We start from the raw sequence: 27,611 nt of genomic DNA, 5'->3' as shown, positions 1-27,611 counted from the left end.
TTCTGATGACCTGTTTATTTCACATTCATCTCAATTCTTTTGCACTAACTTTGTAGAAGGTTTTAGAATGCTGCATCAAGCAAATTGCTGTTCAACACTGCCCAGTCCATTTCCCCCATCATTTCTCCTATTGCAAAAAAAGTCCAGGTTGGGGAAGCAGGTTTCAATTTGCAGGTATGTGATCGAATTTCAGCTAAAAATAGCAACAGTCTGGAAGGGCGCAAAGGAAGAGAAAACAGCACTTTCCTTCCCTCTCCACCAAAGCCCCAAATTCTCACTTCCCCATCTCCAAGGTTCTATTTTCCTGCTCCCAGCTCAGCCAACCTGTTTCCCTTTCTCTGCTTCACCTGCCCTGAATGAGAACCTTCAAATCTTGCCCTCCCCTGCAAATCATGGGTCAATGCACTGCACACATACCCATGGAAGCAGGGTGAGTGGGTTTGGCTGACAATCACAGTAGCCAGCGCTGCACAAGTATTTAATCAAGTTAAGCAAAATCTAAACACACACACACACAGTCTGCACTTTACCATTTTTTTTTCTGCAAGAGCCAAAAATTAACAATGAAATATGTTGTTTATTTGCACAGTTAACAGGGCATCTTTGCTATGTATTCATTCCAGAGTAGGAGTCCTTAGACTGAGCTAACAGCTCATCCAGGATCAATCTGAGATTATGTTATCATAGCCAATGCTCAGCTCTGGAATATGCTGCATGGCAGTCACAGAGAAGCAAGTGCCTCTGAACATGGACAGAATGCCTTCTCAATTATCTGTATCTATTTTTTTACTTCGTTTGCTAATTATTTATACAGCAACATCACTATGTGTGGCACTTTGCAGAATAACATAAGCAAAACAAGCACAAAATTAAAAACAGAGGTCTTTGCCCTGGAGAATATTTCGTAATAAATCACAGCATCTAAGATTATTGAATCCCAGCTTTTTTTTATGCAAGACTGAAGTCTGTTTTTGGTTTTTTAAGCATTTATTAAAAGAGTGAATGCAAGGGCTTTTTAAAGTCAGTTCTTCGTGGATTAGCCTAGAAGGTTCCCGCCCCCCGCCCCCCCACCCCGTCCTTGAAAATCTGAAATAATATAAGCCAGGCAACCCCAAACTGCGGCCCTCCAGATGTTTTGGCCTACAACTCCCATGATCCCTAGCTAACAGGACCAGTGGTCGGGAAGATGTAAATTGTAGTCCAAAACATCTGGAGGGCTGAAGTTTGGGGATGCCTGATATAAGCAATAACTGTTTCCCTATAATAGCCCCACCCTCATCTCTCCTCCACAGGGATTATGAGGAAAGGCATCTAAATCTCACTCAAAGGGTGTCATTTCATCTGGGGTCTGGGATACATTAGGTTCCTCCAGATCTTCAAGGTGCATCTTGCTACAAAATGTCTCGGTGGGGGAGCGGGGGAGCAACATGAAGGGAGATTTTGCATTGTATTGTTCGGGATGCTCTGAAGTCCATTGTCACACACCCTGCTCATATTGTCCTTCAGTGGCAGTGAAAAAGTCCTCCAGGACACCTTTCAGGTACTCAAATGTGGGCCGCTGCTCAGGGTTCTCCTTCCAGCACTGAAGCATCAGTTTGTACAGCTCTTCCGGACAGTTTTCAGGTGCAGGCATCCGGTAGCCTCGCTCCAAATTCTGTATGACCTCTGGGTTGCTCATCCCTACAGCCACAATGCAAAGTGTTATGTTAGAAGGAGCCTGGGAAAGATCGTAACATATATGGGTAGACTAGGAGGCAGGGTAATCCCAAGGACATCCAGGCCAATTCTGGGGTCCAAGGAGCAAGGTCCCCCACACCTGTATTAGGACCAACTAAAAAAACACGGCAAAGCAGTAAGTTGGCTTTTGAGTTTCAGAGTTCCTCAGACTTGATGTTAACACCACCACTACCACCCCAAAAAAAGGATCAAGGGCGAAAAGGTGAGACAGGGATCATAGAAGCTTTGTGTGCAATATTTTAACCAGCCTGGTGACTCAGGAAGTTCATAGCAAACTCATTAGGTTGAGGCTGGTATATGCTCAATGGAAAAGATTTCAGGTCGCCCCAAAGAAGACTTTGCCTAGGCAGGCACCTGCCCCATCACTTCATTTTGCATTAAAGAAACGAAGGTGTTACTCTCAAAGCACATTTGAAGCACATTCTTTCCTTCAAAGAATTCTGGGCACTGTAGTTTACCCGCCACAGAGCTGCAGTTCTCAGGCACCCTTAACAAACTACAGTCCCAGAATTCTTTGGGGGAAGGAATGTGCTTCAAAGGCGCAGTGCATACACAGCTTAAGTGGACAAAATGTTTGATCCAAGTAGTATTCTAAAATACCGTTATGAGTTTTGGGTGCCCAAGTTTGTAGGTGTCAGGCACCCATAAATTCTAGATTTAGTAAGTGTTAGAATGTAATCAGTGCTTGGAGAGGCACGCTCTTAATAGTTGGGCTCAGCTTCTGTGTCCAACGTACCTGATAATGGCCAAGTTGTTCAGCAAACAAACACAGGTTTGTTTCAATAAAGTCATCAACAGGGCAAAGAGTCTCTGCCAGAAGCAGATGACCGAGGAGTCTCAGAGCATTGCCATTGTGGTTAATAGCCATTAATTGCCATCTACCATGAATCTGCTCACTTTGCTCTGTCTGGCCAGATTTCAAAAGTCATGTACAGTACAAGCCTTCCCCAACCTGGTGCCCTCCAGATGTTTGGGACTAAAACTTCCATCAGTTCCAGCCAGCAGGGCCATGGCTGGAGCTGATGCTATTTTTCTGCTTGTTCTATTTATTTATTTCATTATTACATTTATATGGCATCTTTTCTCCAAAGAGCCTAAGGTAGAGTACACATTCTACCCCTCTCCATTTTATGTTCACAAGAACCCTGTGAGGTAGGTTAGGCTGAGAGGCAGTGACGGGCTCAAGAGCACACAGGGGGCTCCATGCCTGAGTGGGGATTTGAACCCTGGTCTTCCAGCTCCTAGTCCAGTTCTCAAACGACTATACCACATTTGCTTCTCACAGGTAAGAGTTTATGGAAATGTTTTTTCCAGTGCTGTGGATCATCTATTCATTTTATTTTCAGCTATTAAGACTATCTGTATAGAATGATTCCCCCTCCTACCGATTTTCCACTGGTGGAGGCTTTAGTATGGCTTTTTTTCTGGCTTAATTTTTGAATTCACAGTGCAAGGCAGGAGAAGGGTCTTGTGGTTTTGTTTTCATAAAGGAACTCTGGTTCTCCCTGTGGGTACAGGGTACTTTGTGCAGGAGGGGAAATGGTTGCATTTTGCTGCTGAGAAATTCTGACCTGGGTAAGGAATCCGCCCGTAGGTGATGATCTCGGTCAGCAAGATCCCAAATGACCAAACATCTGATTTGATGGTGAATGTCCCATAATTGATAGCCTCTGGGGCTGTCCACTTAATGGGAAATTTTGCTCCTGAAATACACAAAGAATGCAGGATTATATTATCCTTGGTGCAGAATTCAGGTACAGTGGAACCTCGGTTTATGAACACCTCGGTTTATGAATTTTCGGTTTATGAACACCGCGGACCCATCTGGAACGGATTAATTCATTTTCCATTACTTTCAATGGGAAAGTTCGCTTCAGTTTATGAACGCTTCAGTTTATGAACAGACTTCCGGAACCAATTACACCCATGCTTCAGTTTATGAACGCTTCAGTTTAAGTACTCCGCGGACCCATCTGGAACGGATTAATCCACTTTCCATTACTTTCAATGGGAAAGTTCGCTTCAGTTTATGAACGCTTCAGTTTATGAACACCGCGGATCCATCTGGAACGGATTAATTCATTTTCCATTACTTTCAATGGGAAAGTTCGCTTCAGTTTATGAACGCTTCAGTTTATGAACAGACTTCCGGAACCAATTGTGTTCATAAACCGAGGTACCACTGTACAGTACTTTTCCTGGTGCTGTAACTTGTGGCTGTTAATGCGCTGACCACAAGAAGGAGCTCTACCTCCAGCTGACACCAATGACTGCCCTGCAGACCTACAACCTGTTCCAGAGCAAAAACGCATTTCCCCCCATCCTTACAACCTTTCCCAATGCAGATTTGCAGGAACAGATGCAAAATTCACATTTGTACCGTGGGTAAACATTGCTGGCTGCTTGTTCAGGCATCCTAGGCTGGAAATATAAATGCTACTGGCTATAAGCAGGAGGAGAGGTGACGGGGAGCTGGATCTCATTTAGACCTTCATTAGAAGCCAGGTGGCTCTGTGGGTTAAACCACTGAGCCTAGGGCTTGCTGATCAGAAGGTCAGCGGTTCGAATCCCTGTAACGGGGTGAGCTCCCGTTGCTCGGTCCCAGCTCCTGCCAACCTAGCAGTTCGAAAGCATGTCAAAGTGCAAGTAGATAAATAGGAACCGCTACAGCGGGAAGGTAAACGGCGTTTCCATGTGCTGCTCTGGTTCGCCAGAAGTGGCTTTGTCATGCTGGCCACATGACCTGGAAGCTATACGCCGGCTCCCTCGGCCAATAATGCGAGATGAGCGCGCAACCCCAGAGTCGGTCACGACTGGACCTAATGGTCAGGGGTCCCTTTACCTTTACCTTTATGGAAGATAAGAAGAGCCCTGCTGGATCCAGACAAAAGCTCACCTTGCCCAGCATCCTGTCCTCACAGTGGCCAATCAAATGGGATGCCCAAAAGCAGGATGTGAGCGGGACAGCAGCCCTCTTCTCCTCTCACCCATTATCTCTACCAACTGGTACTCAGCCAGAGGGATGCTGCCTCTGGCGCTAGAGGGAGTGTTCTACTGACCTTCACCAAGCTGGTGCCTGGCAGATGTTTTGGACTCCATCTGCCATCTGCCCTGGTCAAAATGCTTCCCAGACTGGGGCTGATGGGAGTTTTAGTCCAAAACGTTGGAGGGCATCAGGTTGGCAAAAGGTGCTATATTATTATTATTATTATTATTATTATTATTATTATTAGAAAAATAACTTGAAGCAACTTACAAAAAAAAGAACTCCACATACATTAAAAGCAACATGGAACTAAAACAAGGCAAAGCTAAAAGCACATTCATTTTTATAAAAAGGCAGAACTAACACTGAAGGAGGTCACATATAACTGAAGGCCAAAGGACGGGTGGGGGAAAAATCATTTTTCCTGGTGCCTAACATTTTGTGTGTGAGCATACGCACACACTCTCTCACACCAATTCTGAAGCCACTATGTGATATATTTATTTTAAAATAGCTTGACTATACCTCGGTAGTCAAGACAAAAGAGGGGGGGAGGGACTAGACTGGATTCCCCCCCCAAAAAAAAAAGATGGAGGAGGAGGAGGAGTAGAAATGGCTTCCTTCTGAAGACTGGATCTTCCTGCTCTCCATGTAACAGAGGGAAACAGGTTGAGGCCTTATTATCTAAGAAGGCGACTTGCTCTCTCCTCACTGCACTGCTGGGTGAAAAATCTCTTCAGAGAGCTCCAGCTACAGGTTGCTTCAGCTCAAAACCGCAGCCCCCCCCCCAGCACAGCCTCTGTGTGCAAAGCACTTGCTCACACTTCTTCCCTCTCTCTCACACACACACAAAGCAGCCCCCACCCCCACCGGGCTCTGGTTTCCTCAAGAGGTGAGTTATTGCTTTAAGCAAAGGCCTAGGCTAAGCAGCTGTGGCTGTCAGTTGCCAAGCTGTGAGATGGGGAACTGGGACGAGTGTTTATTATGTGTCTTCACCCACCTGTGGTGGGAAAGGGGCAGGAGAGCAGCTGAACCACCAAGCCCCATGAGACTTTTCAAGGGAGGGAGGGGAGAGGAGCATCATGACCCACATTCTAGGGATCCAGCTTCCAGTACTTATGCACATGTGTGTGCCATGAAATGCAAGCACATCATCTTTTCTGCAAGTCTATCTGTGCATATAAGTCCATAAAAGGCACTAACCCCCCAGGTTGGTAGAAAGTTCTGGCAGCGAAAAAGTGCCTGTGATGGTGTGGGCATGTAACAGAGGGAACTGCATGTGTGAGGATATTTCATAGCTGCCAAGTTTTCCCTTTTCTCACGAGGAAGCCTCGTGCATAATGGAATTTCCCTTTAAAAAGGGGAGAACTTGGCAGCTATGGGATATTTCCACCTGTGAAATAAAGTAATTCCACATTGCGCAGGCTTGTAAAATGGCCACTCAGCCTCATGTCCCCACTCAGGAAGCTTTGCAAAAATGTTCTCCCCACACACACACACACTCCACAGCAACCCCATTTTAGGCCATTTGTGGACAGCCTTCAAGCCTGAAGGATCTATGCTGTTGTTTTTGACTAGATCCTCAATCTGGGGAGTGACTGGGGAGGCACAGCCAGAGGTGAAATTGTGATGTGATTGTTATTGATACCTGATGCAAGAAAACTTTTACTTATGCTCATCAATCTAAGTGATACAGCTTACTATACATAATGGCGTAACTGAAATAACTGCAGTAATTTTGGTATATACACTTTGACACAACTTTGTTAAACTATTCAGAAACGTTTATCTGAGTGTTTGCTGTTGCTTTCTTATTATGTAATTGTTGCATGTTGATATGCTGTAATGTAAACAAAGATCTATCTCAATGTAACCATGTTTAATGATGGCAATGGATAAAAAAAACTATGTTACCAAAAAGGAAAAAAACCTTTCACTCAGGGTTGGAACCAATTGCCATAGGAAGTTGCCTTATACCGAGTCAGATCATTGGTTCATCTAGCTCAGTAGTGTCTGCACTGACTGACAGCTGCTCTCCAGGGTTTCAGGCAGGAGTCTGGTTTAGGTAGAGGGGAAGAGAAAAGCCATTTATTTTTCGCTAATGTGGGGAATTGGAAACCTCCTTTGATCTATTTGCTGATCATCCATTAGTCGTAGTCCACCAGTAGATCCCAATCTACATTCTCACCCCACCCCCACCTCTGTGTTGGGCTGCAGATAACTAACACAGATAAGCCAGGACAGGAACATACATACACACACAAACACACACACACACACACACACACACACACACACACAATATAAATACTGATAAACATGTGGACTAGTACCTTTTGTTGATTCACTTGCACAGGTGGCACTCTGTGAAAGGAGTCTGTATAAGAGTCCATTCACAAGCAGGCATCCTTGTCTGGTGTGGGCTCTAATGTATGCCTTTCACACCTTGGGGGTGGTACCAGCTAGCTGGACCCTGCAAGGACCCTTCCCTGTCACTTTCCTGTTTCCCACAAAGAGGCAAGCAGCAGCTGACAAGACCAGGCTGAGGAAGAAGACCCACCCTCTTGAGCTGTGTACTCATCCTCTATAAGCCGGGCCAGGCCGAAATCAGCAATCTTGCAGCAGAGCATATCTGACACCAAGATGTTGGCAGCTCGCAGGTCACGATGGATATAATTCTTCTTTTCAAGGAAGGCCATTCCTTCCGCTATCTTTACGAGAGAAGAGGATGGGGTTGTTACATATTTCTTTCTTGCAATTTCATCCCACTACTCCCAGCAACCCAGTATAAGATTTTCCCCTTCCCCTGTTAGGTAGGTTAACCGTTAGAATGACAATCATTTGAGGATAGTGCATGGCTGACAGTCTCCAAGAAACTTCAGGACTGAGGGGGGATTTGAACTCAGGTCTAGCCTCACCACTCTAACCACTGCACCAAACAGGTGAATGTCACCAAGAACAACTTTCCCTGCTGTTCTCCACTCACTCCATTGATGCTTCGTTCCCCTTTTTGTCTGGCAGATGTTGTGTGCTTTTCACAGATGCCCAGCAGGCAGAATTTCAACAAGGGCAAATTTATTCCTGGCTGTGTGTCCTTGGTTTTGTTATGTTTGTTTCATTAATATCTTAGCTCTCCACCAAGGAACAAAAGCTGGCACATGAGCCCTTCTCACATACAAATATTTATCCTCATAACAATCCTGTGAGGTAGGACAGGTTGAGCAGTAGTGATAGTGACTGTCAGAAGAAGAAGAAGAAGAAGAGTTTGTATTTGATATCCTGCTTTATCACTACCCTAAGGAGTCTCAAAGCGGCTAACATTCTCCTTTCCCTTCCTCCCCCACAACAAACACTCTGTGAAGTGAGTGGGACTGAGAGACTTCAGAGAAGTGTGACTAGCCCAAGGTCACCCAGCAGCTGCATGTGGAGGAGTGGAGATGCGAACCCGGCTCACTAGATTACGAGTCTACCGCTCTTAACCACTATACCACACTGTCAGGATCACCCAAGGAGTTTCATGGCTGAACAAGCATGTGAATCCTGCTCCAGGTCTGACACTGGCTTTCAACTGCTTTAGATCAGGCATCCCCAAACTGCGGCCCTCCAGATGTTTTGGCCTACAACTCCCATGATCCCTAGCTAACAGAACCAGTGGTTGGAGAAGATGGGAACTGTAGTCCAAAACATCTGGAGGACCGAAGTTTGGGGATGCCTGCTTTAGATAGTCTTACTTCATGCACAGAACTCTGGGAATTGTAGTTCTGTGAGGGTGCTGGGAGCGTGACCCCCCTCAGTTTTCCAAGAGAACAAGAAATGACAGTTAAATCTGTTTAATACACACACACACACACACACACACACACACAGAGGTACCTCTGATTAAGAACTTAATTTGTTCTGGAGGTCCGTTCTTAACCTGAAGTACCAATTTAGCTAATGGGGCCTCCCGCTGCTACTGCACCGCCGGAACACAATTTCTGTTCTCATCCTGAAGCAAAGTTCTTAACCCGAGGTACTACTTTCGGATTAGTGGAGTCTGTAACCTGAAGCATTTCGTAACCCAAAGCGTTTGCAACCCGAGGTACCACTGTACAAAAAATCATTGGATTAACATGCTCCAATGATTTATCAAATGATACCAGACATATTGTAATATTGTTATAAGAATTTTAAGGTCTTACATATATAAAATAAATGTTCATAAATGTACCAAGCAAACACACACACACCCCAATAGTATAAACACAAGATGTGTAAAGCCCACAGAAAAAGCCCTGAAACCATTTTGTCCCTCCCAAAATGACCTCAAAAATTTCTCTGCAAGGTTGAAGGAAATGGAAAACCTCCCCATTGTCTCTTTGCTCATAAATCCTGTCTTAAGGGCACATTTAAGATATGAATAGACTGAGCCTGTGACCTGTGACCTGGATTCAGGAATTAAGGAGTTATCATCACAAAAGAATAGCCAGGCTCTCCAGGTAAACCCATCAACAGGTTTCCTGCCGGGCCCCTTCTCCCGATGTATGTATGATGTATTGGGGGTGGTCATGGGCTACACTCCTTCTAGTATGTATGATGTTTCTGGGGGTGGTCTTGAGCTCCAGGGCGGGGAATTTCAAAAGTCTATATAGGAGTTTGCACACCATTTGGTCCCTCCTGCCTCTTGCGTGTGGCAGTGAGCAACCTGTTGCAACAGTTACTGGTAATAAAGATCAGGCTTACTAGCTGCTTTGCTTCTCAATATACTCTGGTTGGCCTCTGTTATTTTCTCCTACCAATAGAGAACCTACAAAAGGACTCTATATGGGCTCTCGGGTACCCCATAAGGGAAAAGGAGAAGTTTTTTCTATTGACAAATATTAATATTGCACTCTTTCCTAAACGGGACTCTTCCCCTCAGCAGCAGATATGAACCAAGAAAAATGGCAGTTTGCACTGAGCACTCCAAAAGTTAAATAAAACCTTATTACCTATGTCTTAGGTAAGCTAAGTCCATTATCTGATGGAAAGATTAGGCACTCCATATTACATTTGTAATGCGGACATTATTCTAGGTTCTGTTTCCCAGCAGAAATCCTTCCCCACATTTATTCTGGTGCTGAAATTAAGTTTTCAGGAAATGTAATCCAGACAACCAGCCCATCTCTCCGTATCATATATTCCCAGCTGGCCCTCTTCTACCATCCTCCCAGGTTTTACTCCTTGCCCGCTCTTCTCCTCACCTGTGCTGACATATCCAGCAGTTTATAAATGGTCAGCTTGATGCCTTCAACAGCTTTGAGGAAATCCACCAAGTTTCCTGTATGGGTGAGGGAGAAAGCCTATTAAAATATGTGAAGTATATCTCTGCGCAGCTCTGCTGACCTATTTTAGAATTCCGAGCTGCTATCACTCAGCTGTAGTTGTGAACTCGAATATGATGTTCATGTCAGTGAATGTGTGCTGCTTGTAGACCATCACTAAGGGGGGGGGGTTTAAGTTGCAAACAAGAAAATTCAGATTCAGGTAGGTAGCTGTGTTGGTCTGACACAGTCGAAATAAATAAAAATTAAAAATTGTCCAGTAGCACCTTATAGACCAACTAAATTTCTTCTGGTATAAGCTTTCGTGTGCATGCACACTTCTTCAGATACACAGGAAAATTCAGGTTGTTTAATTAAAGTGGATGCTGTACAAGAAACCCACTCCAAAGAACCCTGGACTTTTTTTGGGGGGGGGATGCACCAGTACAGTAAGTGTGAGAGCAATTGCTTTGAATTGCCTCCCCACAAACAAATCAGAATGAATGCTCAATAAACAGCTGGTGTCATCTAACCTCCCTGCAAAGTTTGTGCAAATGAATCAGGATAGATGCTCAACGAACAGGTCATCTTGAAAATACCATTGACTCACAAGCTTCCTAGAAGCTGGCCGGCCAGCCTCTTTGCATGAGTCCAATACAAAACAAGCAGCACGCAAGGGCACCAGATTCAATCTAGTTTCAATCAAGTATTATTAATCCAAAGAGAAAACAAGAGAACCATATACAAGTGCTGACACAGAAGCCAAAATCAAACGTTAAACAGATAGCATGTACAAATAAAAGGCAAACCAGTCTTTATAGTCTTTGAGGCTATATAGCAGTCAGCAAAGTGGCAGCAGGTCAAACGAGGTGTCAATGGTACACTTATCTTGGCTTAGGCCACAATGCTCAGGTTTTTTTTTCAAAAGGTTCTCTCATTTACATATTCACTGGTAATACAAATCAAATTCTAATTATTGTTTAAACTAATACAGTAATACAATTTCTAAAATACATGTACACATAAAGAGATACTTACATTTCTTGTATTCAGAGTATTTTTGGTTTGAGCATGTATTGACTAAGCAAAAATCCTGTGTTTGGAGCACACTTATATACAAAAAGTTGGTTCACAGGTGATAATAATTAGAGATGACAATTAGGAGGGGGCAGAAGAATGTGAGTACTGATAACACTTACAGTATCTCTATGATTACTGTATGTTATACTGCTGGTGTGTTAGTTTAAATGAATACAGAAAGGTCAAGATCTGACTTTAAACCGTCCGGTTGTAATGTCTTAAACATAAAAATCAATTTAGTTTCTTGTTGTCTCAATATTTTGGGGATGTCCTGCTTGTGGTATTTCTTGGGTGTGTACTGCCATAAGCCAAAAAACATTAAATCGGAGTCACTGTGTTTCATTTGTAAAAAATGAGGTGTAAGAGGGGCTTCCATCACTTTATTGTGGATGCGTGATCTGTGTTCCCCTATACGTAAAAGGGGGGATCTTTACAGCCAGGTATGTTTGCTATCGATGGGGCCAATGCCGCGCCCATGGCAACCCCCTTGCTTTGGATGTAGAAGTCATTTTTGTACCTGAAGAAACCCCTTTTAGGGTTGAGGAAGAAAGGAACTTTGCGCAATCAATTGGTCAAAGCTGATTGTTTGGAATCACCATCCACTGTCACTAAAGGCCACTACAGATGCGGCTCATGCAATATGTGCCCCTACAGTTTACAAGTAAAAGAAATAAAAAGTGAACATATGCAGTTCACTTTTAAAATCAACTCCATGACCACATGCAACTCCAAGAACGTAGTTTATTGCATACGGTGCCCTTGCAACAAACTGTATGTAGGCAGCACCACGCGGGCACTAAAGGTACGTATAGGGGAACACAGATCACGCATCCGCAATAAAGTGAAGCTCTCTGTTTTTGTTGTACCTATAGCCTCTTTGCATGAGCTGGAGGGAGAAAGAGACCCTTCCCTTGACCCTTGCTGACAGCTATGCATTTTTGGCATCCCGCCATTTATTCTCTTTCCTTTTTGCTCTTCTTCCCCTTTCCCCCTAAATTGTCATCATGGCTTTTTAGATTGCAAGACTGTGTTATTTCTCTTTGTTGTTGATTTTTGATGATGATGGATAATGAATGGAGAAGTAGAATTATAAATGACAGATCTAGGCAGACTCTGGTGCAGCCTGCAGAAGGGACACGAGAGCCAAAATGGGTGGTAAAAGCTTTGAGAAGCAGGAAACCCCTCCCAAATCCTCTGGCTATTTTTGTGCCTTGGCAGCCTGCTCCCATTGTAGCTGTAGCTGTGTCGCACAATAACCTTTAATTTCCCTCTCTTTCTCCACTGCCTTATGCCAAATCCAGCAAGCAAACTGGGGTTCTGACCTCCATTAATCTAGAGCAAAGGGCACCGCAGAGGAAGTGTCTAAAACAATCTGATGATGCAAGAGAGGGAGAACAGGAGGAGGAGTGGGGTCATGGGAGTCAGCACCCTCTGCATTGGGGAGGGGATAAAAAAACCCCACGGCTAATTTTACTCCCTTTCCATATTTTTCTTGCTCTTCATTCTATCCCAGGCACAGCCCAAACCTGAACAAAGAGTGGTTATAACATTCAGAGGTACTGTTTTGTGGTGTCATACACTGAGGGTCATCTTTCTGTAGCACACGAATGGGCAGTGAAGGTCAATTGATTGCATGCTAATGGACAGCAAAGGTTGATTGCATGCTAATGGACAGTGGTAGCCAACTGATATTTTCTCAGTGTGCACAAAAGCCTAAAAGATGCATCTTCGATCAGCTTTGGTGGCTAGATGCGACTGTGTGAGACGGGTCTGGCAGGGACTAAAGAAGCAGTGAGGTTGCCGTGTGGTCAGCCAAGCAAAGACTTGAGCTTTGTTTGCCTATCAAAACTCAGGGCAAGTTGGGGAGGCCCCTGTGTTTCCCCTTGCCGCCAGCTTCAAGTTCTCTTGTGCCTGATGGGGCAGTATCCACTTAAGGTGACATATCCGCTCTTTATAATACGTTGGAGCTGTATTCTGAGCCATTCTAAAGAGAACAATCAATGGAACATTCCTGTACTCTTGCTGCCTGGAAGAAGGAGCCTTAGTTGGCTATTTGCCTTCAGAGAAACTGCTTTAAAGATAAGCACTTTCGGTTTGGATGCTTGCCTGTTCCCTCATGCTTAACGTTTGTGCAAATACGCAGGTATCAATGCTCTCCTTTGAGTGCTGTCTCCAGTCACCTCTCCCAACAGGAAAAGAAACCCTGAGGCACAAGCCTTCCCCAACCTGAAGACCTATAGATGCTTTGGACTGCAACACCATCTGGAGGGCCTTAGGTTGGGCCCTCTAAGACTAGAAAGAACTTCTTCACTCACTACATACTTAAACTATGTCCCTCCCACAGGAGGCAGTGGTGGCCACCAATCCAGCTTTAAAAGAGGACTGGACAAATTTAGAAACTGCAGAAGGGGAGAGTGTCATGTGAGTGATTTGATTTCTGGGAAATTCTGGGCAGTGGGAGTCAATGGTACCATCTTGAGCAGGTGGGAAGGCCCTGTCTGCTGCATTGGATACTAGCAAGTTGGCAGGACTCTCTCCCAACATTGCCAGGAGAAGTTGGGGATGGAACGTGGGACCTTCTGCATGCACAGCAAAGGCCCTTCCACTGAGCTATGGCCCTTCCATGGCTGGAGTCTCTGGAGAAACCCCAGCTCAAAATGAAGCTCTGCCAGAGTGAAGGAGCAGGTAATGCTGTCTAGCTAGAGCCTCACCTTTTTCCATGTACTCAGTGATGATGTACATGGGCTTCTGGGTCACCACAGCATAAAGCCTCACCAGCCGGGGATGCCGCAGTTTCTTCATCAGGTTAGCTTCAGCCAGGAAGGCCTCAGGCGACATGCTGCCTTGCTTCAGACTCTTGATGGCGACTTTTGTGTGGCTGTTATAGTAACCTGCCGAGGGACAGAGTGAGGATCTCAGCTCAGGGGGACTGGAGCCAGAATTTGGGATTGCACCTGCCAATGCATGTACCTCCACAAGCGCACCCTGGCTGAGTGAAGGGACCAATGGATGTCTGGTGGAAGAACTGGGGTGCTAAAAGTCCCCAAGACTGTCCTTGTTTTTTAATCACTGAAATGTTGCTGGATGTGCTTTAAATCTTATCGCCTTGAGGGCTAGAAACTTGCTGGGTTTTCCAAAATCAAGCTGAGGTTCCTCAGCTGAAATCTATGGGCAAACAGGATGCCAATGACCCCTGCCTCCACCCCGACTACTCACCCATCCAAACTTCTCCAAACTGCCCGGCTCCCAGTTTCTCCACCAGCTTGAGGCTCTCCCGAGGCACCTCCCACTCATCCTGCCACCAGGGTTTCTGTGGCTTCTGCGTCTGGCAGGGCTTGCCAAGGCGGGTGCAAAGCCCATCCATGTTGTCTGTGAAGAAACGAAAGAAAGACAGAAGCTGAAGGACAGGAAGGGGGCAGCAGAAGATGTGTTTACGCCATCAGGCTAAGAGAACATTAGAACACAAGATCTAGGCCACTGGCCCTCTAGTCCAATGGTCTCACAGCGGCCAACCAGATACTTGTGCAAAACCTGCAAGCAGCATTTGAGCACAAGAGCCCTCTCCCCTCCTGCGGTTTCCAGCAGCTGGTATTCAGAAGCATTTGCTGCCTCTGACTGGAGGAAGAGCATTGCTATTGTGACTAGCAGCCCTCGATAGCCTGTGGCAACAGTGGGCGACAAGCACAGGAGGTGGCAAGTGGCCAGATCTGCTGGCCCTCCCAGCTGTCCCCAACCTGCCACCTAAGGTGACTGCCTCACCGAGCTTCATGGGCAGCCCAGGCCAGGGCACCAAGTAGGTGAAGGCTGGCTTTGAGCAACAGATGTATTGGTGGCACCAGCTTTCATGGACCAGAGCCCCCTCCAGGAGAAGGAGCAGTGTCCTTCCTCCCAGCAGCCAGGACAGGCAGAGAGAGGCTTTCAGGGTCGGGTGGCCTTGTTAGCCTTACTCATATAATGCTCCACCAGCTGGTGCAGACTCTCAAAGGTGATGCGAGGGGAGATGTAAAAGCCGCCGTTGTCCATATTGCGGATCTTATAGTGCTTCACAACTTCTCCCTGGTTCTTGTCAAAGTCACGAATGGAGAGGGAAAAGGAGCCTGAGGAGACACGCAAGGAAACAGAGTGAAGAGGTTGGATCCTGGATTTCTTTTGTCACCTCATACCCAGAGACATGTAGGCTCCTCCCCACTCCCCACAACCCCCCCAGCACTTGCCTTGCTGATTCCCCCCCCCTTCCGTCAAAATTCCACAGATATTTCTCCCTCAGCCTTTTGTGTCCCTGGCCCTGCCTCTTTCCCCCTCTGTGGACCCACACTCCGAGAAAATGATGCTGGTCTTAAAAAAAAATTATTTCATATACACCACAAGATCATTCAGATATTTTATTTTAAACAGGAATCACATTTTTCCTCAAATGTTAAGGATCTCTTCTGGTTCTTTCAACAGAATGGAACAGCACCCTCAAAGTGGTCCAGCCAGGCACCATACCAATGAGATAATATTCAAGAAGCAGAGAGAATCAATACCTGCTGAACACTCTGGTTTAGAACATAAGAACTAAAGAAGAGCCTGCTGGATCAGGCCAATGGCCCATCTAAGCCAGTGGCTTTAGCCTGAGCATGGCTTGGTTAGCTATCATCCAATGGCAGAATGAAAGGGGTGTTTGTGTGTATGGAAGGAAGGTTAGGGAAACTTCTCTCAACTCAGGCTGTGTACACATTCCCATCTTAGGACACAGCTAGGACCTTCTTTTTCTCTATTCAGAGCAAAGCTAGCTTGGGGGAAAATATGCCAAAGCACAGTATTTCATAAGAAACGACAATATAGATGTGGATTGTAGCTACAAGTCATGTGTAAACACCACTTCCCAAACCAGAAGCAGGAGCACATTGGATGCAAAGTAAATGGGAGTGTGCACACAGACTCTTAATTGTTTTTGTCTGTCTCCAGCCTCTGTTACAATTCCTGGGGTGGGGGAGAGAATGACCCTGTGTGGAAACACGTGGGGTGGGGTGGGGGTGGGGGTATGACACACATGCCTGCCCAGGGCCCTCTGCCCCCCACCGCTCCCTAATTTGAGCACTGTGGTGGCAGCTGTTGATTACCTGTGGTGGATTCACTCTCCCGAATGAGGAAAGCGCCATGCGTGTTGCCTGCGGTCAAGAGCTGCCGTTCTGCATCCTTCCTGCTGAGAGCTTTGAAAAACCAGCTGCAAGAAAGAAGTAGCACAGAGAGGTTTGCAGAGTTTGAGCCTTTCAGTATGCTTCAGGTCGGCAACAGCCATTTAAATTTAAAGCAAAAGAAAACATTAATCAATAAAATGTTTAACTTTTCGTGTGTTTGTGTGTGTGTGTGTGTGTAAACAAAATTTCCAAGGAATAACACACCTTCCAGCACCCACTCTACCTTGAGAACCCAAAGGCCATAGTCACACCAAACATGTGTGAATATGGGGCCTTCTGCATGCCCTTCTCCTTAACAAACAGATTAACTAACAGCACCACACTAAGCAGTGAGTCCCATTGAGTTCAGTGAGATGTACTCAGAGAAGTTAATGGGTATAAGATTGTAGCTTACTTTCAGAGGAACAGTCCTGAGTAGGTCCTGTCTATCCAGGATTGCACTTTTTGTCTGCACACTTAAAAAGGTAAAGGAACCCCTGACCATTAGGTCCAGTCATGACCAACTCTGGGGTTGCAGCACTCATCTCGCGTTATTGGCTGAGGAAGCCAGTGTACAGCTTCCAGATCATGTGGCCAGCATGACAAAGCTGCTTCTGGCGAACCAGAGCAGCACACGAAAACGCCATTTACCTTCCCTCTGTAGCGGTACCTATTTATCTACTTGCACTTTGAGGTGCTTTCGAACTGCTAGGTTGGCAAGAGCTGGGACCGAGCAACAGGAGTTCACCCCGTTGCGGGGATTCGAACCGCCGATCTTCTGATTGGCAAGCCCTAGGCTCTGTGGTTTAACCCACAGCGTCACCCGCGTCCCTGGCTGCACACTTAAGCACCACTAAACTCTTTGGGACAACCATGCCTAGGATGGCACTGAAAAAATCATACAGTTGATTACTTTTTATTTAATTGGGTTTCTGGAGGGGCATCGCATGTGGAGAAAAGTGGAGATGTTTTTACTCACGGCTCTTGCTCCAGGGTGTTCATCCTGGCAACAAAATTTCTTGGAATGTAACCCACTCGCCCAGTGGTGAGAGACTGCGCTTTCCACCATTCCCCGGTCCTAAAGGGGAATACAGTAATTGAATACTACCAGTCATTCTCCTACCTTTGCTTGATTTTGATCCTACATCCATTAGGGAAAGGGAAAGAACGGACCAAAACCTGATAGTCTTGTGTCACTTTGAATGAGCTCCTTTGCCTTTGATTCTAAACCAGCAAACACACATGGGCTGCACTCACATGGCAGTTAATTCCATTTCCCCCAATGTTTCCCTAGCTATTAGTTTCTGTATTACATTTCTGCTTTCACAAGACATGAAAGCCACCTCCAAATATATAGCGGAATATAGCACAAGTTTAATGCTGATTTCTATGTTATTTGCTTCCAGGGAAAAAAAACTGTTTTCATTTATTCAGTTCAGCTTCTATTGAGCATTTGACTCCAAATGCCAGCAAATACAATGATAAGGGTTTCAACCATCGAAAAATATGGAATTCCCCACACTGTTTCAGTGAACATCCAACTTAGGGCATCTACCATTCTAAGTATGACCGTGTTCAACCATATTGACTTGTATCAACCATATTGTCTTGGCCAAAAGAGGTCAAGATTTTATTCTGGAAGGCATGGTAGAAGGCAATGTATCATGGGATGCAAACCCACAATGCAGCTGCTGCTGCTTGGGTGTGACAGATGATTCTTTTTGTTGGTGTGCCGGACATACATGTAACACTCTAATGTGGAAGAAGACTTACTCTTCCAATACCCGGAGCTGTTCACCTTTCCGGAGCACCAGATCTCCATCATGCAGTGACTCATAATCGTATAATGCAACCACCAGTTTATCTATAAAGAAAATCAGCATGTCACAATAAGACAAACCAGGTTTCAGGACTAGATGTTATTTTGATTTCAGCTCACATAACATCCTCTATCCCCCCTTCCTTAATGTGGTGCCCTCCAGATGTTTTGGACTACCACTTCCATCAGCCGCAGCCAGCATGTACTGACTGAAACTAATGGGATTTGTAACCCAAAACATCTGGAGGGCACTAGGCTGGAGAAGGCTGTACTCCATGAAAGACTTTAATATTTTCTCAGGGCTAACATTTCATTATGTGATCCTGCTCATGTCTCAAGATTGAATCACGGGGCCTTTTTGGTGTTGGCACCAAAACTGTGGAATGCCCTCCCCGAGAAGATCTGCTGGCTCTCTTCTTGCTTTGTGGAGGGGACTCAAGAATCATCTCCATAGTGTATAGATTTTTAAAAATCTCGTTAGTCTGCCTTATTCTGACCTTAGTCTTGCTAGTTGTTTTATGCTTGGCTATGATTTTTATTGTTGTAATGGTTTGTATTCTTCACTAGGTGTTTTGAATGTGCTAGCATAGAAAACCAGAATAGAAATTTTTTAAACAAGCAAAGACTGGATCAACCACAGAAACAACCCAAGCATTCACCATTGTAGAGGGTGGGAGGAATGTTTTTAGTGGTGCCTGTGTTTCATATAACATTGAAATGCAGGTCTTTCAAAAGCACAGTGGTCTGGGCCTCTCTCTGCTACTGGTAGCTACCACTACACTGGCAATGGCCCCTGGCCTAGTTGGTCTCTGCTCTTGAGTTGCCTATTTGACAAACCCACTCCAAGACCGTTTTTGCATCCCAAATAAATCCAGACAGCCTTTGTGCTATTGTTAGAAGTTGGAAGAAGGGCAAGATTTTAACCTTGAAGAGGTGAGCTGGGAGGAGGAATAGTTTCGCAAGACATCAGAGGATTGTACATTTCAGACCCATTGGAAATCAGCCTCTGTGGAAGAAACAAAGTTCAAATCAAGGATCCTTCCATAGCAGTGATTCTCTCTCGGGTTTCCCACCAGCCCTATAGTTTTATGACTTCCGTCTTATTTTTCTTGGGCTTTGTCACATTAATGAGAAAATTAATGTGGAAGCAAAGTGGGACAAACACTTTATGCAGAGTTAGCTAGAATTAAAAGTTGGTTCAATTGATTTTTAAAAAAACCTGGTTTAGAAATCCAGAGTTAAAATTTGTCTCCACTGACGAAAACGAAATGAATATTCACATACAGTTCCCTTTCCACAATCTGGTGCTCTCCAGATGTTTGGACTACAGTGTCCGTCATCCATTGGCCATGCTGGCTTGGGCTGATGCTCACCCCAACATCTGGAGGGCAGCAGGCTGGGCCAGGTTGACATACAGCTTGAATTCCAGCATCTAAAATTATGCATTGCAGTTTAATGGACAGGTTGGGGCAGGAAATGGATTAAACAGTAGAAAGGTGCAATGTGCAATTGGGCTTATTATCAAAGTGGGGAGAGTGAGAAGCTAGGTCTTGACGTTTATGCAAAACCTGATAAGGAGCTAGTGTGGGCTTTTAAGAAAAGGAGTGATGCAATTAATCTAGTTATTGTGTGGCAACTCTTGCAAGGTCTCTCACCTGGGACTTGGTGGCAGGGTCAACAGGGTAGTGACATGTCTCACAAATTTCTATGTTCTCATCCCAGTCATCATCGTAGTCACTGCAGCAGCAACCCATAATCTCTGCATGGGGAAAACAAGAGGCAGACTATAAATTCAGGTTCACTTCCCTGTTCTGCTATAGCATTCATCAAGTCAAAAGAATTAAATGGAGACACTGTGGGGAGAGGGGGAGAGGAAGAGTTTTCTTAGAACAGGAATGGGGGGTCCTCATGTTGTTGTTGTTGTTGTTGTTGTTGTTGTTGTTGTTGTTTGCTTTCCTCATGACCTTAACACTATTACTGTAAGTCCACCCCAAATTCCACCATCTGCTATTCCTGTTGTGTCCCCAATAAAATATTTAAGGAGGCTGGGGTGTGGCCAGTGTGGTGTTAACAGTGTGGTGTTAACAGTGTGTGGTTAACAGCAGTAGACTCGTAATCTGGGGAACCGGGTTCGTGTCTCCGCTCCTCCACATGCAGCTGCTGGGTGACCTTGGGCTAGTCACACTTCTCTGAAGTCTCTCAGCCCCACTCATCTCACAGAGTTTGTTGTGGGGGAGGAAGGGAAAGGAGACTGTTAGCCGCTTTGAGACTCCTTCGGGTAGTGATAAAACGGGATATCAAATCCAAACTCTTCTCTTCTCTTCTGGGGATCCCCAAAGTTAACGGCCATTGTCATTCAAATGGTGTGTGTGCACCGTATAATGTGATCGATTATGCAGGGTGGGGCTTACCCCACCCCCCATATTTCATTCAAGTTGGCACCCCTGGTGTATATTTGGCTGTATATTTGGCTCATGTAAAAATATTACAAAGCATAATATGAGTCTATGGTTTTACGATTTAATTACACAAACAAAAACCAGCAAATCTGAGGCCTTCCAGACCTTGAAGGGTTGAAGTCCAAAAACACCGAGAAGGTTAGGACAGTGTGGATTTGAGCATATGACATACATTAAAACCAAGATTCCATCAACACAATTTCTGTTTTAAACCTGCGGTTGACCTCTAATCCTGTTCGCGTTATACAGCATTTAGACACGTGAATATTACACCTGGGTGAGATTCTGTGAACTTACAATTGACACATGGAGGATGAATGCTGGTTTTGCCAAAACACAGACATGGGGCTGTATCACCTCATGTAGTATGCGGATGGATCCCCAACCCCCCTGGAAATTTAATCTATCCACATAATTTGGTTTCATAGAGCAACTATGATTGATCAGTGGCTAGATGTGCTGAAGAATTGGGGGGGTGGAGTCAAAAGGAACCCCAGAGTTGGATCAATGGATGCATGGCTGACTGGTGCAAGCAGTGCATGAGTGGAAGGAAACATGCATGAAAACAGAGAATGGCAATTAATTTACAATAGTTCTTAAGATTCATGGGGCTCTCAACCTGGTCGTCCCATCCCATCCTGTCCGCCTCCCCCGCCCTGCCCAATCCCAACCCAGTAGACACACAGAGGCACAAAAGGCAGAGTGAAATAAAGCGTGGAGTCATTTACTATAGGCTTGCCATATTTAAAGAGGTAAAAATCTGGACACCTGCTCGTCCCACAACCATCTGCCACCACGGAGCCTCAGTTTACAAAGGTTTCTCTTCCATGTTCTGTTCTATATCAACAGTGATCACACACTCCTACAAATTACACTCAAAGGTGTTACAGTAGAGTGCTCATATTAAACAAACACTATTAAAACCACATGATTTGCATGGAGTGGGAAAAGCTGCACCTCTGAAAACTCCAGGCGCAACAGCCTGCTCTACACCCAGGACCAAGAATGAGTGTGTATGTATGTATGTATTCATTTTGGCAATGCAGCCGTTCCTTCTCCCATGCAAATCAATGGAGATTGTGATCTTAAAACTTTAGTACATAAATATTATTTCATTTAAATCTTGTTGCACAAATAATTTAATTTTTCATATATCTAGAAAGGCATTTTAACACTAATTAGAATATATATTTTAAATAAATACATAAACAGCTTGATAAAATGGCACAGGCTAGAAAGGTCATAGTGAAGGTGCCCTGTGTGGCAATAAGTTCAATATGTCAGCACACACCTGTCACAACCATGGCCCTTAAAGAAGATGGGAGAGCTAAGAGGCAAAATCCCAAAATGGTTTTAGACCTTCTAGAGGGCAGTGGGGGACCCAGGTGGCTCTGTGGGTTAAACCACTGAGCCTAGGGCTTGCTGATCAGAAGGTCGGCGGTTCGAATCCCTGTGGCGGGGTGAGCTCCCGTTGCTTGGTCCCAGCTCCTGCCAACCTAGCAGTTCGAAAGCACGTCAAAATGCAAGTAGATAAATAGGAACCGCTATAGCGGGAAGCTAAACGGCGTTTCCGTGTGCTGCTCTGGTTTGCCAGAAGCGGCTTTGTCATGCTGGCCACATGACCTGGAAACTATACGCCGGCTCCCTCGGCCAATAATGCGAGATGAGCGTGCAACCCCAGAGTTGGTCACGACTGGACCTAATGGTCAGGGGTCCCTTTACCTTTACCTTTAGAGGGCAGTGGACATGATTTTCACCACTCGACAGCTTCAAGAACAAAATTAACCCCTGTATATGGCATTTATTGACCAGACAAAGGCCTTCGACACTGTAAATCGTACTGTTCTGTAGACTGTCCATCTGAAAATTGGCTGCCCAGATATTTGTGAACATCATTCAGCTCCTCCATGATAACAATGGCTCTGAAAGTGAACCATTCACAGTGGCATCAGGTGTTAAACAGGGTTGTGTTATCACTCCAACTCTTCATTTTTTTTTCATTACCATAATCCTACACTTTGTCGAAGGGAAACTCCCTACCACAGCAGAAATCATATATCGAACAGCTCTTTAATTCGAGTAGGCTGAAAGCAAAGAGTAAGGTTACCATAACTTCCATCATAGAGCTTCTGTATGTGATGACAACGTAGTATATGCACACTGGCGTGCTATGGTCCATGGGGTCACGAAGAGTCGGACACGACTAAACGACTAAACAACAACAATATGCACACTCAGAGGATGACCTCCAAACCATCCTAAATATCTTCACAGAAGCTTACGAAAAGCTTGGCATGTCACTTAACATCCAAAAAACCAAAGTGCTCCACCAACAAGCACATAACAACCTCTGCAGCACCACAAATCCAACTCAATGGTGTAATGTTGGAAAGTGTTCATCACTTCTCCTACTTGGGCAGTTATCTCTCCACAAGAGCAGTTATCTTTCAACAAGAGCCAAAATCCAGCAGTGCCTGAACTCTGCGAGTGCAGCTTTCTCCCAATTGAAGTGCAGAATGTTTGAAAACTGGGACATTTGCAGGGAAACCAAAATGCTTGTTTACAAAGTTATTGTACTACCGTGTTTCTCCGAAAATAAGACACCGTCTTATATTTATTTTTCCTCAAAAAACCCCCCACTATGGCTTATTTTCAGGGGATGTCTTATTTTTTTTCCTCCTGCCACAGCCGGCATTGCTGCTGCACCTATCACTATGTCTTATTTTTTTTGGATATGGCTTATATTCCTTGAATGCTTAAAAATCCTGCTATGGCTTATTTTATGGTACCAACCTTATTGTTTGCTCGTGAAACATGGACCACTTATAAACACCATCTCCAACTCCTCAAAAGATTTCATCAACTGTGTCTCCGAAAAATTCTGCACATCACTTGGGAAGACAGGCGAACTAATATCAGTGTACTGGATGAAGCAAAGATCACCAGTGTTGAAGCAATGATTCTTCAACATTAACTTCGCTGGACTGGTCATGTTGTGCAGATGCCTGATTATCGTCTTCCAAAGCAACTCCTTTATTCCAAACTTAAAAATGGAAAGCGTAATACTGGTGGGTCAACAAAAGAGATTTAAAGACTCTCTCAAGGCAATAAAAAAAAAGTAGTATAAACACTGACAACTGGGAAACACTGGCCTGCGAGTGCGCCAATTGGAGAACAGCCTTTACCAAAGGTGTCATTGACTTTGAAGATGCTCGAACTCAAGATGAAAAGGAGAAACGAGCTAAGAGGAAGGCACGTTTGGCAAACCCTCACCATTATCAACTTCCACCCAGAAACCTATGTCCCCACTGTGGAAGGATGTGTGGATCCAGAATTGGCCTCCACAGTCACTAACAGATTCACTGTTAAGACCATGATCATGTTAAGACAATCTTACTCTGCTACGAATGATAGCCATAGAAGAAGACCTTCAGATTTCCTGTTTATTTAGCATTCACCCTGCTTTGCCTGTGCAGAGGTATATAGGATGTCAGCTATTTATTAAGGATCATCCTGATTTTTTTATTTAAAAATGTATTTCACATTCTTTAAGAAATAGCAACATAAAAACATGCAGCAGATGAATACTAAGTTGCAGCATATTACATATCAGTAAAATACAAGACCCAGCATTCATTCTGATTTGTTTGTACGGATCTTATATAACTTTCTGTTCACTGATTGTTAGCCCCACACTTTCTAGTAAATTTTCTTGTCGCTTTGCTTTCAACAAAAAGCCCATTAAAAAATAGATTAGTTGCGTGCGCAAGAGTGCCAAAGCACTTCTATCAACTTCAATTGTGGAAATCTAAGTCTGTTGTTAGGCACCTGAATTGCCCCCACCAAACAGCAACAGTCTGGTGGGGACCCTGCTATACTGCAAATGATGTAACCGCTTCTATTCAAATTTGGACTTTCTGCAATCTGAGAAATGATGGAAGAACTATAGAGAAAACACAGGAGGGCAAATTGTTGAGTGTTGAAATCATGTGGATGCCCCCCCCCCCAAACCTAAGTGATTGAGGAATTAAATGTCTAGTATTTGAAACTTCCCTAAGCCTCATACAAGAAAATACACATAAACTGTGGGAGGTATTGAAAACCCAGATCTAGAAAATCTTTCCAATATGATGCACAATTTCTTTTTCTTTTTTCTTTGCTAAGTATGTGGGAGGAAGTCTGGTTATACCCATGATTCAAGTGTTGACAGCTAAGGGAGTGGGATGGTTTGAAAGTACAAAAACAAAACAAAAAACGCCTGTTTCAGACTATCATTGTATGTTCCTCCCTGAAGTCTAACAAGGCTTGTTCATGAGGATTGGGCCAATTATCTATAGAAGTAAAGGTTCACTTTTCAGTATAGCTTTTAGATTTTGGTAATGGAATAGAATAATTGTCAAACTTATGCACTAGCGAGCAAATCCAGGCTTTAGCAGAATAACTTCTGTCAAAATATTGTTCATTGTTTGATTACTTAACAATAAAGACTGCTACTATAGCTAAAGTGAAGGTAAAAAATACAACTCAGTTTATGTTTAAGCCACAGGCTACTATAATGATGAAGAATGCTCAAGTAGATGGACCATCTAGGATTAGTTTAAGGATCCTGGTTAAAGATTAGATCCTTAATCAGCAGGAGAAGGTAATAACAGGATTACAATACATTTATAAAAATTACCAATGATTTCGAAGGATATCTATCAGACATAACCTAATTTTGTGTTTTTTTACACTGGGTGTTTACAGCGTTAATTATTTCAGTTCATCTGAAAGCCAAGATAAAAAAATTGTTTAAAATTGATGTCTTTGTGGCCCCGGACAAATTAAAGAACTGCCACATTATGTATCAAGATTTGAGGGAGAAAGAGGGTGAAGTTCACCCTGAGTAAATGTAATAATCACTCGTTATTGGGAAAATATAATAATTATTCCGGAGGAAAAAGACTGAAATGTTATAAATCATATTGCTTGTGTGCTGTATGAAGCTGCAAAATGAGCCCCTACATGTAGCTACCCCCAAATCCCAAGCATAGCTGCCAAGTTATCCCTTTTTTACAGGGATTTTCCCTTATGCTGAATAGGCTTCCTCACGAGAAAAGGGAAAACTTGGCAGCTATGATCCCAAGTGGTAAGAAACTCCAGAGGTTCCTGAATTTATCCAGGGTTTGGTTTCATTGGAATGAAGGCCAGTGGAGACTGTGGTGTCTTTAGGGGATATGAACATGGCACCCCTTTCCTTATAAACAAGGACTCAGGTTGGGGGCAAAAATCTAAAAATGGTGCAAAGGTTGAGAAAAACTTTATAAAAATGCAGCGTGTTGTAGCAGAGTGGGGGTGTGCGGGGTATTAATGGTTGTTGTTGTTGTTGTTGTTGTTGTTTTGTTTTGTTTTGTTTTGTTTTCCCAGTGTGCTATAGTGGTTAGAATGTTGGACAAGGAGGTAGGAGATCAGGGTTCAAAAAGCAGGTGTTTCCTGCTTGGCAGGGGGTTGGACTGGATGGCCCTTGTGGTCTCTTCCAACTCTATGATTCCTCCCATGAGGCATGACCTTTGGCCCCATTGCTGCTTCTCAGCCTAACCTACCTCGCAGGGTTGCTGTGAGGATAAAATGGAGAGAGGGAGGACCATGATGCCACCCTGAGTTCCCTGGAGAAAAATTGGGGTATAAATTAAAGAAGCAATGCAATCGCTGAAAGCTGGTGTGGGGCAATGCAGGAACTATGGGGATTACCAATGACGAAGAAAACCACCAGTTCCAGTGTTGCCTCAGCTGCACACATGCATTCGTGGGAGTCGCCATCTGCAACACAGTTGCCAGGGAGTAGTTCGGATTGAACATTTTTGGAACATGTGCTCCCATGGTCATAGTGCTTTCCAGAGCTTACCTGACAGGGTGGGTGTAAAGCCTGCAACAAGACTGGGCTTGAACACTCTTACAGTGCATATCTCTTCATGCTCCTATTACTTCAATGGGACATCTTCCCAGAGAAGAGCGCATAGAATTCTAACTGGTTCAAGTGCTATGCAAATGTTAAAAACTGCTGTTTTCATGCTGTACAATAGACATTATTATATACAGTACAGTATGCACATTAATTAACACGGTGCAATATTTGTACTGAAGCACTTTTATCCACCACAACTATTAATTCTATTATTATTTTGATTTACTATACCTTTTAAAAAATGAAACTCAAGGCAACTTACAAAAATGTTTTCTTTCATCTCTTTTTTTTCTATCTTACTCGCTTAATTGTCATGTATCTTGATTGTGTTCTATGTGGATATATACATAATTTACGTTGCACATATTGCATTTCTGTGTAAATAATATATACTTTATGTGATATTTGAGATTTGTTTAGTAAGGCTATAAACATATCACACACACAAACATATGTATATCGATGTCTACATTTTTAAAGGGAGAAAAGGTTGGTGTTTGCCTTCTTAAAGGTTTGTGCCTCTCATTTTAAACTCGTCTTTTTCAATTTTTTATTTTAAATGCAGTGTCTGCTTTTCAACCTACAGGGCCCCAAAAGAAAGAAAGAAAATCAGTGCAGATGCTGAAATTGTAATAAAATTGTTACATTAAAGAAATAAACAATGGGAGATAATGTTATGATGCTTTTAACTCAGAAGCCTCCCCACCACAACCAAATAAAATGTTTTACTGTCCACATAAAATAACAAATATAATGGACTTGGCAGGTCTTCCTTGGGAGAGAATTCCTGTTTCTGTGTGTACAATTCTTGACTAGAGTTGAGAACTATATGGGGCCTCCTGGTCCTTGTCCATGCCTCACCTGTCAGGGGCCATATTTGCCCTCCGTCACTTACCTGTTAGCAGGGATGGTGAAAACTAGTCTCTCTCCGGTTCCCACAAATTGAAAGGGAGGGAAATGGCTTTTTCCTCATCACATTGGGCAGTGAATCATAGCGTGTCTAGAGTGCAAAAAGGCTCCAGGAGATCTCAAACGCATACCCTGTCCTTCTCTCTCTTTCTCTCGCCACCTTCTCTGCTGATTTCCTGCCCTCCGAGTGCTTTGCACAGACAGCTCTAGAAGCTTGTTCTCAGCACTTGTTT

General features: G+C 44.1%; 1 protein-coding gene across 3 annotated transcripts; it reads right to left on the bottom strand.

The window, feature by feature from the left end:
- Positions 1–557: 557 nt before the first annotated feature.
- LCK (LCK proto-oncogene, Src family tyrosine kinase) lies at positions 558–27,611 on the bottom strand. 3 transcript variants are annotated; one of them, XM_035120089.3, is made up of 13 exons: positions 27,365–27,611; positions 19,722–19,825; positions 18,991–19,072; positions 18,021–18,111; positions 17,227–17,325; positions 16,191–16,294; positions 15,033–15,182; positions 14,302–14,454; positions 13,797–13,976; positions 9,946–10,022; positions 7,284–7,434; positions 3,309–3,440; positions 558–1,680 (listed from the first exon to the last, which is right to left on the bottom strand). In XM_035120089.3, exons 2-13 carry the CDS (start codon positions 19,818–19,820, stop codon positions 1,478–1,480), a joined length of 1,521 nt encoding a protein of 506 aa, XP_034975980.3. In that variant the 5' UTR covers positions 19,821–19,825; positions 27,365–27,611; the 3' UTR covers positions 558–1,477. The 3 variants fall into 3 exon arrangements, with proteins under 3 accessions (XP_034975980.3, XP_034975981.3, XP_088528366.1); XM_035120090.3 differs by having other exon boundaries at positions 27,510–27,611; XM_088672240.1 differs by lacking the exon at positions 27,365–27,611 and adding an exon at positions 19,440–19,498 and having other exon boundaries at positions 19,722–19,758.

This window comes from Zootoca vivipara, chromosome 6 (genome assembly GCF_965207765.1).
Source record: "Zootoca vivipara chromosome 6, rZooViv2.hap1.1, whole genome shotgun sequence".
Lineage (NCBI taxonomy): Eukaryota > Metazoa > Chordata > Lepidosauria > Squamata > Lacertidae > Zootoca > Zootoca vivipara.
The sequence above is the reverse complement of the archived record's forward strand: the minus strand, read 5'-3'. Positions and strand labels throughout refer to the sequence as shown.